General features: G+C 31.6%; 1 protein-coding gene across 1 annotated transcript in view; it reads left to right on the forward strand.

The window, feature by feature from the left end:
• Dnah3 (dynein heavy chain 3, axonemal) overlaps positions 1-15,956 on the forward strand; it is a 21,491-nt gene continuing 5,535 nt past the window's right edge. The window contains exons 1-61 of the mRNA XM_077431952.1: positions 1-238; positions 323-520; positions 673-733; positions 817-955; positions 1,037-1,407; positions 1,493-1,817; positions 1,896-2,103; positions 2,177-2,391; positions 2,472-2,662; positions 2,734-2,918; positions 2,999-3,261; positions 3,331-3,488; positions 3,577-3,769; positions 3,841-4,067; positions 4,153-4,330; positions 4,398-4,660; positions 4,733-4,934; positions 5,004-5,174; positions 5,248-5,395; positions 5,472-5,670; positions 5,752-5,920; positions 6,004-6,197; positions 6,279-6,407; positions 6,484-6,685; positions 6,764-6,916; positions 6,996-7,073; positions 7,150-7,298; positions 7,377-7,545; positions 7,620-7,725; positions 7,799-7,968; positions 8,086-8,200; positions 8,272-8,490; positions 8,579-8,781; positions 8,855-8,926; positions 9,011-9,154; positions 9,228-9,413; positions 9,484-9,710; positions 9,791-9,965; positions 10,036-10,183; positions 10,270-10,358; positions 10,456-10,695; positions 10,768-10,925; positions 11,011-11,154; positions 11,235-11,354; positions 11,431-11,596; positions 11,666-11,918; positions 12,000-12,126; positions 12,199-12,406; positions 12,485-12,680; positions 12,769-12,873; positions 12,951-13,112; positions 13,179-13,486; positions 13,562-13,729; positions 13,809-14,044; positions 14,114-14,297; positions 14,367-14,503; positions 14,579-14,716; positions 14,795-15,032; positions 15,109-15,316; positions 15,402-15,652; positions 15,726-15,883. Coding sequence (XP_077288078.1) covers positions 1-238; positions 323-520; positions 673-733; positions 817-955; positions 1,037-1,407; positions 1,493-1,817; positions 1,896-2,103; positions 2,177-2,391; positions 2,472-2,662; positions 2,734-2,918; positions 2,999-3,261; positions 3,331-3,488; positions 3,577-3,769; positions 3,841-4,067; positions 4,153-4,330; positions 4,398-4,660; positions 4,733-4,934; positions 5,004-5,174; positions 5,248-5,395; positions 5,472-5,670; positions 5,752-5,920; positions 6,004-6,197; positions 6,279-6,407; positions 6,484-6,685; positions 6,764-6,916; positions 6,996-7,073; positions 7,150-7,298; positions 7,377-7,545; positions 7,620-7,725; positions 7,799-7,968; positions 8,086-8,200; positions 8,272-8,490; positions 8,579-8,781; positions 8,855-8,926; positions 9,011-9,154; positions 9,228-9,413; positions 9,484-9,710; positions 9,791-9,965; positions 10,036-10,183; positions 10,270-10,358; positions 10,456-10,695; positions 10,768-10,925; positions 11,011-11,154; positions 11,235-11,354; positions 11,431-11,596; positions 11,666-11,918; positions 12,000-12,126; positions 12,199-12,406; positions 12,485-12,680; positions 12,769-12,873; positions 12,951-13,112; positions 13,179-13,486; positions 13,562-13,729; positions 13,809-14,044; positions 14,114-14,297; positions 14,367-14,503; positions 14,579-14,716; positions 14,795-15,032; positions 15,109-15,316; positions 15,402-15,652; positions 15,726-15,883 — 11,135 coding nt within the window. The remainder of the gene's footprint in view (positions 239-322; positions 521-672; positions 734-816; positions 956-1,036; positions 1,408-1,492; positions 1,818-1,895; positions 2,104-2,176; positions 2,392-2,471; positions 2,663-2,733; positions 2,919-2,998; positions 3,262-3,330; positions 3,489-3,576; positions 3,770-3,840; positions 4,068-4,152; positions 4,331-4,397; positions 4,661-4,732; positions 4,935-5,003; positions 5,175-5,247; positions 5,396-5,471; positions 5,671-5,751; positions 5,921-6,003; positions 6,198-6,278; positions 6,408-6,483; positions 6,686-6,763; positions 6,917-6,995; positions 7,074-7,149; positions 7,299-7,376; positions 7,546-7,619; positions 7,726-7,798; positions 7,969-8,085; positions 8,201-8,271; positions 8,491-8,578; positions 8,782-8,854; positions 8,927-9,010; positions 9,155-9,227; positions 9,414-9,483; positions 9,711-9,790; positions 9,966-10,035; positions 10,184-10,269; positions 10,359-10,455; positions 10,696-10,767; positions 10,926-11,010; positions 11,155-11,234; positions 11,355-11,430; positions 11,597-11,665; positions 11,919-11,999; positions 12,127-12,198; positions 12,407-12,484; positions 12,681-12,768; positions 12,874-12,950; positions 13,113-13,178; positions 13,487-13,561; positions 13,730-13,808; positions 14,045-14,113; positions 14,298-14,366; positions 14,504-14,578; positions 14,717-14,794; positions 15,033-15,108; positions 15,317-15,401; positions 15,653-15,725; positions 15,884-15,956) is intronic.

A 15,956-nucleotide genomic window follows, 5' to 3' on the forward strand; every position in this document is an offset into this window, starting at 1 on the left:
ATGGCTATGTCAAAAAAGTCTCCTAATAAAAGACACAGTAGCTTGAAAAGGAAGAATGAAGGGTCCTTGATGTGGATGCCTGATTTGCATAGTGACACTGGAAATAATACAGGTGTAGCGCTTGTTAAAATAGATCCAGAGACAAATAAAAATGAATTTAATTTTCCTCCGTTAGTGAAAGGAAAACCATGGACGAAGAAAACTATCTGCAAAGATTCTCAAGAATATTTCGGTTATGGTAATATTATATTTGAAATTATATACTTTTTTAAGAGTTAGTAGTAATAAGTATGTAATATTTGAATATACGTATGAATTTTAGATGATAAAATAAAAAAAACTGGAATATTAGAAATTAGTTATATACCACCAAAGAAGAAGCCAAAAGAGAAGAGATACGGTCCAATTGGAGAAGATGGAGAAATTCAGTTTCCCAAAATAAAAACTCGACAAAGTATTGAAAAGGAAAGACTAGAAAATGAAAAAAAGCAAAGGGAAAAGAAAAATGAAGAAATGCGCGGTAATTGCGACTAAGTTTTAAAATGTTAAATATTTTGATCAAATGCTAATTATTCAATCATATTTCGGTAGGTTTGGTACCATTAATTGATTTATTGAATGGTGAATATTTCAAAAGAAAAGCAGAAGAAAAAAAACTGAAAAATACCAAAGCTGAAAAATTGAAAATGCAAAGAAAACAGCAAAAACTATTAGAAGAAAATGAAGAATTGAAGTATATAGTTACATAAATATGTATACTAAAAAAATTAATAATTTCATTGTCATTATCAACAAAAGTATTCTATTATTTTTTAGGAGATTAACTCAATTACAAGCTGGGCTACCTCATGCTCCCGAAGAACAGTTGTGTTTTTTAATAAAAAGAGCTGTTTCTGATTGTCCAATGGATATCGATCAAAATGAAATAGACAACATCAATCATTATATATTTTCAGTAAGAAAAACGATGAATTATTCGTACGCAGTATATAACTATAATATGATATAGAATTTTTAACATGCTTTTTGGTTCTAGAATGATACCGACCACTATGTATCACCATATCCTGTTTATTTGTATGAAGGAGCATTACAGCGATTGATGACACTTTGGAAAACAATTGGAAACAAACACAATTATAAAAAATTGATAGCAGATCTACAACAAGAAATATTGAATGAATATTTTATTGCAATGAAAGAATCAATTCTGCGTTGTATTCTTCAAGATCCTCATGAAAAATTGAGATTGAATGTCAAATTATTTCCATTGCGTTGGCCGTCTTTAATAGTACGTGCACCGATGCCATGGCACACGTCTATAACTGTTGCTAAACAAAAATTGTACTATATATACTTCCAAGGAAATTGTATTTTATTGGAATTGAAAAAAATATGGAAAGAAAAGTACATACATACTAATCTTACATAGAAATATAAAACATTTTTATTTAATCTGTAAATGTATACATGTTTCGCGTTGTTCAAATAGATATAGTAAGATGCTAATTTGCGATATGAAAAAGATGCAAATGGAATCATCGTTTCCTCTCTATTGCGATACATTCGAGGAGAGATTAGTGAAACGGTGCCAAGAGACCAGATCGGTAATTTTGAACGAGTGGATTTGCGATGTGGCCGATGCAATGGTACGTCTACGTCATCAATGGAGCTGCTTTGCACCGAGGCAAAAGACTGATTCCACGCGAAGAGTTGAAGGCTTCTTTCGATCTATCTGTGGTTTGATGTCGAAACAAATTCGCGATTTGGTAATGACAAGTTTGGAACATTTTTCTAGCGAATTTTCTGTTTACCAGGTCTGATATGATTTTCAATGAATGTGTATATATGTATGTGTGTATATATTCTACATATGAATATATAATAATTTACAGGATGGCAATGATTTTGGGGAAGTATATGAGGATTATATGATAAACAAACGTCCATTACTTTTGATGAAAGTCTGTTCGGATACAAATACGGGTGATTTATGTTTCAATCCAACTCTCGAAGAAGTGAGGGAATATGTTCAATCGTGGTTGGTAAAAATCATCGACGTAAACAAGGATTTACCCAGAATTGAACGGTATTTATTTCCAGGTGAGTCTACTAGATAAAATTGTTTGTTTTGATTTACAACTATACTTAAAAACTGTTTTTATTGAACTCGTAGAATTCAAACATAAGGAGTTGTATTTATTTTCTGTGGACGTGTCTGAAGAACGTGTACAAGAAATAATTAATAAAACTTTGAACTATTTGAACGTCAATTGTATTGGTCCAATGAAATATCTTGAATTGTATGCACCATATGATTTTATTTACAATGGACAAGCCAAAGAACTGCTGACGAAAATGTTTGCTGAAGAACCATTCCCTCTTTTAGAAGTTTGTTTTGTTAGGATAGTTTTTGTTCCATTTAAAAATGACTTTACATTATGAATGTGTATTTTTTTCGTATCTTATAGGACTTCAGTAGACAGATACGAAAGTATGAACAAATCCGAAATGAAATCACCTTTCTACGTAGACACGTACCTTTGAATATGATTATGTTGGATTGTTGTGTGATTAATGATTTCATGTCGAAAATAATAACAGATCTTAGAAACCATATAGTTAACTATTTTGTAACATTAAATAGGAAACATAATAAAGAGTAAGAACTTTAAATTTATTACTCGATGTACGAAGCGATGTCCTCTATGAATATTTAATTTAAATTTTCAGAATTTGTTTCGTGTATCAGACTATGTCGCAAAGAGCTTCAGAAATGCCAGAAACCACTGCTCAATTGGTCGAATTGTTGAATTACATTGTAGACTGTCGCGATATTACCATTTACGACTTGAAGGAGAAGTCTCGGATCACTGCAGATAACGTTTTGTTTTTGATGGATCATGCAGAACTAATTGGTATATATTAATTTTATATAATTATATTGATTAGTTATATACATATAATGAAATTATTTATTATTATTGTTTCGGTTTAGCTGAAGACATATTATTGAACAGTAGAGTATTTGTTTGGCCCATCGATATGGATGTGATTATTGAATTATCGTTGAAGACTTTGACTACAAAGCGCAATATGGCAGAGGAGGCTTTGAAAGGGCGAAAGTATATATTCGAGGAAAAACTTAAAAGACATGAACGATCGTTGGACGCATTTAGGAAATTAGATCCACCTCTCGTTAACATGGAGCTTATGAAAGATTATGTTGCAAAAATAGATGAAATCCATTCCAAATTGATGGTAGTATAATATATTCAATATTACATATGTATATTTATATAGATGTGATATTATTATTACTTTTAATAGGAAGACAAGCAAGAAGCAATTAATATAAATGAAGAAGAGTCTTTGTTGGATCAAGAAATTTCTGTATTTGCAATGCTGGTGGCTATGCTCACTTCTGTAGATCCATTTTATAAACTTTGGCACACATCACTAGATTTTCATGTTGGTTATGAAAAATGGTAATTTAGATGTGTAAATATTACATATATATAATACTAAAATCAGTATGAAATAGAATACTTTATTATAAACGATGTTTTTCTTAAGGTATTATGGACCTTTCGCCGGATTAAATGCCGAGGAAATCAAAGAAGAGGTGGAGGGCCAATGGAAGCTTTTGTATAAGTTGAGTAAACATTTGTTTGACTATCCGGGTGCTAAGCGTGTAGCTGATATGGTGCGAGCAAGAGTGGATAAATTCAAGTTATTGATTCCAGTTCTTCAAGCTATATGTAACGAGGTAAAAAAAAAATGGCTGACTATTCATAGGCTATTATTAAAATTTGGATGTAAGTAAATAATTTTTTACAGGGATTACAAGCTCATCATTGGACTCAAATATCAGAACTCATCGGTGTTCCGATCGAAATCACTCCAGATTCCTCGCTGTCTGATATGATTGACTTAGGCTTACACCTTCACATAGAAAGTTTGGAAAAGATTAGCTCAGCGGCTTCCAAAGAATATACTCTCGAAAAGGCGTTGTTGAAAATGAAACAAGAGTGGATTGGCGTAAAGTTCGAATGTGTCATGTATAGGTGAGATTTATAAGTAAAATTATATTATTAATCTTCATATTGATTGTTTTCTTGTACTAATCTAAAGTGTGTATTTTATATACAGAGATAGTGGAGTGGCAATATTGAGCAGCGTCGATGATATTCAACTCATGTTGGATGATCATATATTAAAATCTCAAACAATGCGAGGCTCTCCTTATGTCAAACCATTTGAAGCTGAGATGCAAGCATGGGAAGAAAAATTAATATCTATGCAAGATATTCTCGATCAGTGGTTGCAAGTATGCATCGGAATAATTATTTTAGAATAATTCAAAAAACATGTATAAGTGATGTATATTTTTTTAGGTGCAAAGTGCTTGGATGTATTTGGAGCCAATTTTTTCATCAGAAGATATTATGCGTCAAATGCCGACTGAAGCTCGCAATTTCAGGGAAGTGGATAAGCAATGGCGATCCATAATGTCGGCGACCCAAAAAGTTCCAGATGTTTTAGAAGCGACGGCTTATCCTGGTCTATTGGCAACGTTGAAATCTTCAAACAATTTCCTTTCTGATATACAAAGAGGGCTAAACGACTATTTGGAGAAAAAAAGACTGTTCTTTCCAAGGCATGTTTATGTTTTTCTATTTGTAATTATAGTTTAATTACATTTTTATTATATGACACATGTTATTATTAGATTCTTTTTCTTGTCAAATGACGAATTATTGGAGATTCTTTCGGAAACAAAAGATCCGATGAGAGTACAACCACATCTGAAAAAATGTTTTGAGGGCATATATTCACTGCAATTTGATGATCAGCAAGAAGTAATAGGAATGATTTCAGCTGAGGGCGAAAATGTTACTCTTGCGAATGCTGTAAATCCAGAGGATGCCAAGGTTGACAAAATAAACCTGTAAATATAATTTAAGTGATACAAATATTGACGAATGTGATTGTTATTTTAGGGAATGGTGGAACGGTGGCTGTCACAACTAGAAGAACAGATGTCTTTGAGTCTGAGAGATATTTGTTTAGAGGCGATTCCAAGCTATTTTTCAGATAAGCGATCAGAGTGGGCACAAAAATGGCCTGGTCAAATTGTGCAAGTCGTAAATTGTATGCAGTTTACTGCCGAAGTAAGTATATTTGAATTTCTGTTAGAATATATACTTTAAGCATACTAATACTAATGATTATTTATTAAAAAAGACGACAGAGGCGATTGAAAATCAATCATTGGATAGTCATTATGCTAAATGTAACTCTCAAATTGAAGAAATTGTTCATTTGGTACAGGGAAATTTGGATGTTAGTAAAAGAATAACGACTGAAGCATTAATTGTAATCGACGTTCATGGTATATGGTTTTATTTTTATAATACTTTGAGTTGAATATAAAAGGTACTATAATTTTGAAATTAATCAAACTTTAGGCCGTGATATCATTCAGCAATTAATCGACTTCGAGACACAAAAAGTAACTGATTTTCAGTGGATTTCACAACTTCGATACTATTGGCGCGATAATGCCATCACTTGTTCGATGATTACAACGGATATCGCATACGGTTTCGAATATTTAGGAAACACTGGCAGATTGGTTGCAACACCGTTAACAGACAGATGCTTTCGGTAACATATTTTGTTTAACTTGTGCCGTCCATGAGAGTGTGTATTTATATAGAAATCGTTGATTTTTATTTATATGCACAGTACTTTGATGGGCGCTCTGAAATTGAGTTTGGGAGGAGCTCCCGAAGGTCCAGCTGGAACTGGAAAAACTGAAACATGTAAAGATTTGGCCAAAGCGGTTGCTAAAAAGTGCGTCGTTTTTAATTGTTCGGATGGTCTTGATTACAAGGCATTAGGAAAGTTTTTCAAGGTAATATTTTAAATCTTGTTTCAAGATTTATTTGTAAATGATTTAAATTCCTCATCATCTAATAAAAATGCTTTCAAATTTAGGGATTGGCACAGTCTGGAGCTTGGTCTTGCTTTGATGAGTTCAATAGAATTGAACTGGAAGTTTTATCAGTAGTAGCTCAGCAAATTTTGAGTATACAAATGGCCATCATAAAAAAAGTTAAAAGGTTTACTTTCGAAGGAGCCGATATTTTGTTAAATCCGACTTGTACTGTTTTTATTACTATGAATCCAGGGTAATTAAAATTTTTTATAGTGTCTCCAAACTGGTAAATTTCTGGTTCAAAGTATGTACATTTTATTGATTTCCATTTTAGTTATGCGGGTCGTCAAGAATTGCCAGATAATCTCAAAGTGCTTTTCAGAACTGTGGCAATGATGGTGCCAGATTATGCAATGATCGGCGAAGTAACATTATTTTCAAATGGTTTTGTAAATGCAGGGATGTTAGTAAAATTTCGCGGGAAATATTAATCGTTGTAATAATGGATTCATACGATTTAATGTAAATTTAATTTACAGCCTGGCTGAAAAAATTGTTCAGACTTACAAGTTGTGTTCTGAGCAATTGTCATCCCAAAATCATTACGATTACGGAATGAGAGCTGTAAAGTCTGTACTTTTAGCAGCTGGAGCTTTGAAAAAAAATTTTCCAGATGTAAATGAGGCTTCGTTGGTACTGAGGGCAATTATTGATATAAATTTACCTAAATTTTTATCACAGGTTATCATCAATTTTAAACGAAATAGTCAATATATTTAGTTGCGCTTAGAATATAAGGATTTTTTTAATATTCAATAGGACGTCTCATTGTTTATTGGAATCTATAAAGATCTCTTTCCTGATGTGAACTTGCTTGATCCAGAGAGAAATGAACTGAAACAGCATTTATCAAATGAGTTGGTAAAGAATAATTTGCAGGAAACACCCTGGTATACAACAAAAATCTTAGAGGTTAATAATTTTTTGTATTATAAATTGTAGTGTTGTTAAAACGTAAATATAATGACAAAATGCGATAAACTTTTTCAAGATATATGAAATGATACTCGTTCGCCACGGTTTAATGATAGTAGGAGATCCAATGTCGGGAAAAACATCTGCTTATCAGGTTTGCAAGTTAATTATTTTTTGAGATACGAAATACGAATATAAAACAATAATCTAAAATTTAAAAAAATACATAGGTTTTGGCACAATCTTTATATTCACTTCAAACTCAAACTACGCCTCCACCAAAACATGAAGAAAATGGTGCAACATACAGAGTAATCAACCCGAAAGCCATAACAATGGGACAACTATATGGATGCTTCGATCCGGTTTCTCATGAGTGGTAAATCTAAATCTAAATTTATTTTGCTAAACAATAAAATAATTACAGGTATATGTTTAGAATTTTATAAAATTTTAGGTCCGATGGAGTTTTAGCCTTGACTTTTAGAGAGTTTGCTTCGTCTGTTTCGAAAGAACGCAAATGGATTGTATTTGATGGGCCGGTGGATGCTGTGTGGATTGAAAATATGAACACAGTTCTGGACGACAATAAAAAGCTTTGTCTTATGTCTGGAGAGATAATTCAGGTCAATTAATATTTCAGAAACAGAATTTCGAAATCAAAATAGTCTGTAAATATATAATTTATAATCTTGTTTAGATGTCAAATACGATGAATCTCATTTTCGAGCCGGCCGATCTTGACCAGGCATCGCCCGCTACGGTATCGCGTTGCGGTATGATTTATTTCGAATCGAACCAACTAGGTAAGATGTGATTGGATTGAAAGCTGTAGAATAAGGTGTCGCATTGATGATATGATGCAAAATTGGGTTTCAGGTTGGCGACCATTGCTAGAGTCATTTAAAACAACATTTATTACCAAAGTTCAGCAAGAACATTTTGATGTTATACAAGAGGTAATAGAATGGCTAGTTCCAGCAATTTTTAAACAGTTGAAACATGGTGATTTTTATTTCATCTCAACTAACGAACAGCATTTATTCTATGTTAGTATATTTACATACATAGTTACAACAATTTTTCATACATAATATGTATCATATTTGATTAAGGTATAAATTAATCTAATGTATTACAAATTTGTAATTATATTTTCTTTAAAGTCATTCTGCAGGTTATTTAATACAATGATTGATGAGGAGAATTCAAACAATATCGTTTGGCTTCTGTGTAATTTGATTTTCTCTGTGATTTGGGGAATTTGTGGAAATATAAATAGTAAGAATTATCCTTCTTGTTTAGTTTATTTTTAAATTTCATCCAAGGAGTTTTATTTGGAAATATTGCAGATATTGGCAGAAAGTCTATTGACGTATTTTTTAGAAAATTGTTGGACGGAGTTTTTGAAGAATATCCAAAACCTAAAAATTTCAAGTTGACTAAAAATCAACTTTATCCAGACAAGGGACTTATATTTGATTATGTATTTGATAAAAAAAATGGAGGAGCTTGGATAAATTGGACAGATGCAGATAAAGATTTTTACGCCACGGACAATACTAAAGTGGGTATAATTTGTATATATATATATGTACATAGTAGTGCAAATTTTCAATGCTTTAGTTTAATGTTATATGCATATTTTTCGACAGTCAGGAGATGTGATTGTTCCGATAAATGAAAACTCTTATATTCGATACTTTTTACATAAAATGATTTCTAATAAAATTCCGGTATTGTTGACTGGTCCAACTGGAACTGGAAAATCTTGCACGGTGCAAAGCTACTTCAGAACACTACCAAGAAATAAATTCATCATCAATACCATAAATTTCTCTGCAAGAACTAGCGCAAATCAGGTTTTTCAAGTTTCATATAATGATAGCGTAAAATATTAAAATATAATATAGGATTAAATGAGTGCCATTTTAGACGCAAGAAATAATCATGTCAAAATTGGATAAAAGACGTAAGGGTGTTTATGGTCCTGCAATGGGAAAGGAAGTGAGTGTTTTTGTTTTATAAATTATATATACATATGTACCTATATAAAATGGTTGCATTATTATAATTGTTTGTGATGATTAGTGTGTACTGTTTGTGGACGATTTGAGTATGCCTCAAAAGGAAATTTATGGAGCTCAGCCACCGATAGAATTGTTACGACAATGGATTGATCACGGTCATTGGTATGATCTCAAAGATTGTACAAGACAAGAACTTGTAGACGTGGTAAGTTAGGTTTTTACGATATATATTTAAAATTATGGAGAATTAAAAAATTTTTCTACCAATTCCAACGCAGTTATTTGTATCGGCGATGCTTCCAGAGAATGATGGTTCAAACATTGTAACGAGTCGCTTCATTCGTCATATGCATATCATTTCAGTGGATTCATTCGAAGATACAACACTCACTAAAATATTTACTTCAATATTAGATTTACATTTTACAAAAGGATTTGTAGAGCCTGTAAATCAGATGTCCAAAGTGAGTTACATTTCATTTTTCCGAATCAAATCAAGTGCCGTGTTGATATTGTATGATCATTTTAATTTAGAATATCGTAGCCGCTACAATGGAAGTTTACAAGACGGCAATAAGCTCTTTCTTACCTACTCCTTCAAAGTCACACTATATGTTTAATTTGAGATCCTTTGCTATGGTTATTAAAGGTATACTGTTAGTGCCGTCTACGCATATGAGAGAAGCTAATAAAATGATAACTTTATGGGTTCACGAAATATACAGAGTGTTTTATGACAGGCTTGTCGATGAAAACGATAGGTATTAATTTTTTAGTTACAATATGAGCAAGAAATTAAAATAATAATGATGCTTAGTAAAATGTACATTCTTTATTGCAGACAAAAACTTTTTGAAGTTGTAAATAGTTCAGTATATACTGGTTTTCGTGTGAATTTAAACACAGTCATCTCTAGTTTTATTCCCAAAGGGGAAAAAATACAAGACAAACATATAAAAAACGTATTTTTTGGAAACTATATGGAGCCTGATGCTGATCCAAAAATTTACGATCAAGTATATTTACAATTTAATTAATGAAATATTTATTGTACGTGGATAATTAATGGTTTATAATTATTCATAGGTTGTTGATTTTGATTTGATGGTAGAAAAAATGGAATACTATCTGGAAGAATATAATTTGATGTCTTCAACTCCGATGCATTTAGTGATGTTTCGGTATGCTTTGGATCACATTTCAAGAGCTTGTAGGGTTCTTTTGCAAGAAAATGGTAATGATTTTATTTGTACATATATATGTATATAATAGATATAACAAATTGTAATCATAATTATTAAATACATACAATATTGATAGGACATTTATTACTCGTGGGAGTCGGAGGAAGCGGACGAGGTAGTGCAATTAAGTTGGCAGCTTCGATTGAAGAGATTGATTGTTTTCAAGTAAAAATTATATTTCTGAAAATAAGTTTATATAAATGGTAAACCAATTAAGACAAATGTAGATTATTATTTTTTAATTATCGTTTTTACAATACAGATTAAAATATCCCAATTGTATGGTCAAACGGAGTGGTATGAGGATTTGAAGAAAATTTTAATGAAAGCCGGTATCGGTGGAAAGCCTGTTGTCTTTCTTATTTCTGATACTCAAATTAAATATACAAGTATGGTCGAAGATATCAATATGATTATTAATGCTGGCGATTTACCAAATCTTTATGTAATGGAAGACAAAGCTGAAATAATTGAGAAAATGCTTAATGTTGCAAGAGAAATGGTTAGGAATACGATATGTATTTCTTTTTACATAATATTTTGTGTTAAATTTAATGCTCCATTTTATTTTCAGGGTCAAGTGGAAACTACGCCTTTTGCTCTTTTCAATCTTTATGTGGAGAGAGTGAAAACTAATTTGCATGTAGCGTTCGCTATGTCACCGATTGGAGATTCTTTTCGAAATAATATGAGAATGTTTCCGTCGCTTGTTAATTGTTGCACCATAGACTGGTATATTAAAAATTATTACATATAAAGTACAGGTACATGTACTTATATAAAAATATCATATATATATTCAATTTGAAAATTTTAGGTATACCCCATGGCCAGACGAAGCTTTAGAAAAAGTAGCAATGATGAATTTGAAAGATATAACTATATTGTCGGATGCAAACAAAATTGCTAGCGTTAATATTTGCAAACTTTTTCACACCAGCGTTCAAGAGTGTAGTGAAAGGTTGGAATACATATACATATATGTACGTTCATTATTAAAAAAAGTTATATTGAAATACTGAACCAAAATTATTTTTTTAGATTCTATAATGAGCAAAAGCGGAAAAATTATGTAACACCAACCACATATCTGGAGCTCCTTAAAACATTTCAAATACTGTATAAAATAAAAGTAGAGCAAATTACACAAGCCAGGAATAGGTATGTTTTTAAAATATTTCAAAAAAAGGTTACAAAATAAATTGTGCAATTAAAAACATGTTATTTAAAAATTCAGATATATATCAGGACTGGAACAACTGGACTTTGCAGCGGGACAAGTTTTGGTCATGCAAGCTCAATTAACAGATCTTCATCCCCAATTGGTTGATACATCAGATAAAACAGAGAGGTTGATGATTAAAATAGAACAGGATACAGTAGTTGTTGAAGCGCAAAAAGAGGTAGATTTCTTACTCAATGTAAATGTGAATTTGTCTGTATTTTTGGAAAATCTACATATTATGTGATAGATTGTAGGGGCTGATGAAGCTTTGGCTAACGAAGCGGCCGCTGCAGCTCAAGCAATTAAGGACGATTGTGAAAGCGATCTCGCTGAGGCTGTGCCTGCTTTAGAAGCAGCTGTAAGTGCTTTAAATACTTTGAAACCTGCTGATATAACTCTAGTTAAATCAATGAAAAATCCTCCGGCTGGTGTTAAATTGGTTATGGAAGCAGTATGCGTCATGAAAGGAGTCAAATGTGATAGAAGAACTAATGCAGAAGGTTTTTATATATATAAAAAAATAAAATTAAGAAGTAATGTTATCATTTTTCATATTTCTTATGATTTTTGATTTGTTTTAGGTATTGTTACAGAAGACTTTTGGGGTCCATCACTTAAACTATTAGGAGATATGAAATTTTTAGAATCATTAAAAACGTATGACAAAGATAATATCAATCCAACTATAATGAAACGTATTCGAGAAAGGTACATATTTATTTCATCATTTCTGTATTTTATTAATTTTTCTCTCGATATAATTTTGGAATTCAAAATTAGGTATATACCAGATAGAGAATTTGATCCAGCTGTAATTACAAAAGTATCAACTGCTTGTGAAGGTTTGTGTAAGTGGGTGAGAGCAATGGAAGTGTATGCTAGGGTTATAAAAGTCGTGGCGCCAAAGAAAATTGCACTCGCAGAATCCGAAGGTGAATTGCAAACTCAAATGCAAACACTTAACGAGAAGAGGGCTCAACTTCAAGGAGTGAGATAAATTCATTTTCATAAAATTTGAATTGGAGTTGAAATTTGAAACATGGAGTAAAAAAAATAAATTGTAAAGGTTTTAGATAAATTACAAACGCTGAATGATGAATTTGCGGAATACACACGTAAAAAGAAAGGTTTAGAAGATGAAATTAGTGTATGCACTCAAAAGTTAGAGAGAGCTGAGAAATTAATAAGTGGCTTAGGCGGTGAAAAAGATCGATGGTCACAGTTAGCAGTAAAATTGCAAGAATCGCTTACAAATGTAATCGGTTAGTGAGCATAAAACTATTTTTTTGTCAAACGATCGAATCTACTTTTAAATACTATACACTGTTTTGATTATTGTTATTTTGATAGGTGATGTTCTGTTATCAGCTGGTTTCATTGCTTACCTTGGAGCATTTACAATGACTTACAGAAATGAACTTATAGATTTGTGGAATCAAAATTGTATAAAAGATGGTAATTCAATTTATTTTATCAGTATTTTTAATATACACATTTGATGTTAACATTTATATATTTATTATTTGAAAAAGGTCTGCCATGTTCAGACGACTATTCATTAATTAATACATTGGGAGAACCAGTAGTAATCAGAGAATGGAATATAGCTGGGTTGCCAGTTGATAATTTTTCTACAGAAAATGGCATCATCGTGACTAAATGTAAAAGATGGCCTTTGATGATTGATCCACAAGGTAATTTGTTAATTAATGAATAAATTAATTTACACAGGTTAAAATTTGATAATGTGATTTATTTAGATCAAGCCAACAAGTGGATAAAAACCATAGAAAAAGAAAGAAATTTGAAAGTTATAAAACTTCACGATAAAGATTATATTCGAGTGTTGGAGGTATCTATTCAGGCTGGTATACCTGTGATATTAGAAAATGTGATGGAAACGCTCGATCCAACTTTAGAACCGTTATTAGAAATGAATTTAGTGAAGGTTGGAGGTATAGATTGTCTCAATTTTGGCGAAACTCAATTGCAATACAATCACGATTTTAGATTGTACATAACTACGAGACTGAGAAATCCCCATTACCTCCCTGAAATAGCTGTAAAAGTAAGGTTACATATGTATTGTTAACTGTAAATAAAGTTTAGAGTGGATAAATTCAAATGTATTATTAAAATTTAGGTGGCATTGATAAACTTTATGATTACACCGCAAGGGTTAAGAGACCAATTGCTTGGTATTGTAGTGGCTAAAGATAAGCCCGAATTGGAAAAAAAGAAAAATGAATTGATAGTTGAAGGGGCAAATAATAGGAAAATGTTAAAAGAAATAGAAGATCAAATTCTAGAGGTTTATATCATGGAAATATTATATTTTAATACAATAATGTTATTTCTAAAGATAAAAATTACTAAATGTCAAATTTAAGGTACTCTCTTCCAGTGATAATATATTGGAAAATGAAGCCGCCAACAAAATACTTTCGTCGAGTAAAGTTTTATCAAAAGAAATTCAAGAAAAACAAAAGATTGCTATTGTCACTGAACAGGAAATAGACGATGCAAGATCTCAATATATTCCTGTCTCGAAACACAGTTCTGTTTTGTTTTTCTGTATATCAGACTTGACGTATATTGATCCCATGTACCAATATTCACTGTCATGGTAATATTAATTATATTTAAACTGGCATAAACATTGGTTAAATATAAACTTAAATAAGAAAATTTTTAGGTTCATACATTTGTACAACCAGTCCATAACAAATGCACCATTTTCTGATGTTTTGGAATGTCGTATCAAAGATCTCAATGACAATTTTACTCAGAGTATCTACAGGAACGTTTGTCGTTGTTTATTTGAAAAGCACAAATTAATATTTTCATTTGTGTTAACTTTGGGGATTTTGAGATCTCAGGTTAGGAGATTGTCTTTTCGCAATACAAAATTAATGTGATTGAAAATTAATGAACTGGGTATATTTTAGGGTAAAATAAACGAAGAATTGCTATCATTTTTGATAACTGGAGGACTCAGTTTGGAAAATATACATTCGAACCCGGCACCAGAATGGCTTACGGAAAAATCATGGTCGGAAATAGTTAGAGCATCAACACTACCTGGGTATTTATAACGCTGACAATTAGTAAAAACATAGATAAAGTAAAAATAAATGCAAAATGAAAAAATTGTTTTTAGTTTGGAACACTTGAAAGAAGCATTTGAAAAGGAAACTAGCAGGTGGAAAGAATTTTACGACCATTCTGATCCTCATACGGTAGAGTTTCCACCACCGTTTGAAAATTCGACAGGGATAATACGACTCATTTTACTTAGGTTTAATTATTTTAGCATAAAAAAATGTACATTTAGCTTTTTAGTTTACTGAAAACTAATGTAGTACGTAATTTTCAGATGCATTCGACCTGATAAAATTTTGTCAATGGTTCAAGATTATGTATGTTCTGAACTCGGTCCAATGTATGTAGAGGCACCGCCGTTCAATCTCGAGGAATCTTACAATGATAGCAGTTGCTGCACACCACTAATATTCATATTATCGCCAGGATCAGATCCAATGTCAAATTTGGTAAAATTTTCTACCGACAAAAATGTGGTCAGTATGAAAAGTATTTCTTTGGGACAGGGGCAGGTGAGAATTTGTAAATTAAATTGATAATATAAGTGAAATTCTTAAAGGGATAGGTTATTTTTTATTGGATTTGTAGGGGAAAATAGCATCGTCGATGATTCAAGATGCTTTGGAAACTGGAGGCTGGGTTGTCTTGCAGAATTGCCATTTAATGCAAAGTTGGATGCCTGAATTGGATCGCATATGCTCTGAAGTTATTGTTCCAGAAGTGGCTCATCAAGATTTTCGTATTTGGCTTACAAGTTATCCATCAGAGTCTTTCCCAGTGTTAGTGTTACAAAATGGTAGTTAACTTTTTTTGTGCAACTGTAATTCATACATACATATGTATGTACATATATGGTTTCATGATTGTAAAATTAATTCTAGGTATTAAAATGATTAATGAAGCTCCAAAAGGACTGAAGAATAACATTTATCGTTCTTATATGAGTGATCCGATATCAGATCTCGACTACTATTCTAATTGTCCGCACACAAATATTTGGCATCGTTTATTATTTTCGTTGTGCTTCTTTCATGGAGTTGTTCAAGAAAGGAGAAACTTTGGTCCACTCGGTTGGAATATACCTTATGAATTTAACGAGTCAGATTTACGCATAAGCGTAATGCAGTTGCAGGTGAAATTCATTTTAAATCAATTTATTTGAAGTATTAAATTTGTTATATTATATAATATTTTATTTTCCACAGATGTTTTTAACCGATTATGAAGAAGTACCTTTTGAGGCACTAACTTATTTAATTGGAGAATGTAATTATGGTGGTAGGGTTACCGATGACAAAGATAGACGATTGCTGATGTCAATTCTATCTACCTACTATAACAAAGATGTGATTGAAACATCAAAGTATTAAATATTGCTAATAATAAAAGTCTAATTATGAGTAAATAAATATACACATGTGATTAATGCATATAAT

Source organism: Arctopsyche grandis, chromosome 6 (assembly GCF_051622035.1).
Source record: "Arctopsyche grandis isolate Sample6627 chromosome 6, ASM5162203v2, whole genome shotgun sequence".
NCBI lineage: Eukaryota > Metazoa > Arthropoda > Insecta > Trichoptera > Hydropsychidae > Arctopsyche > Arctopsyche grandis.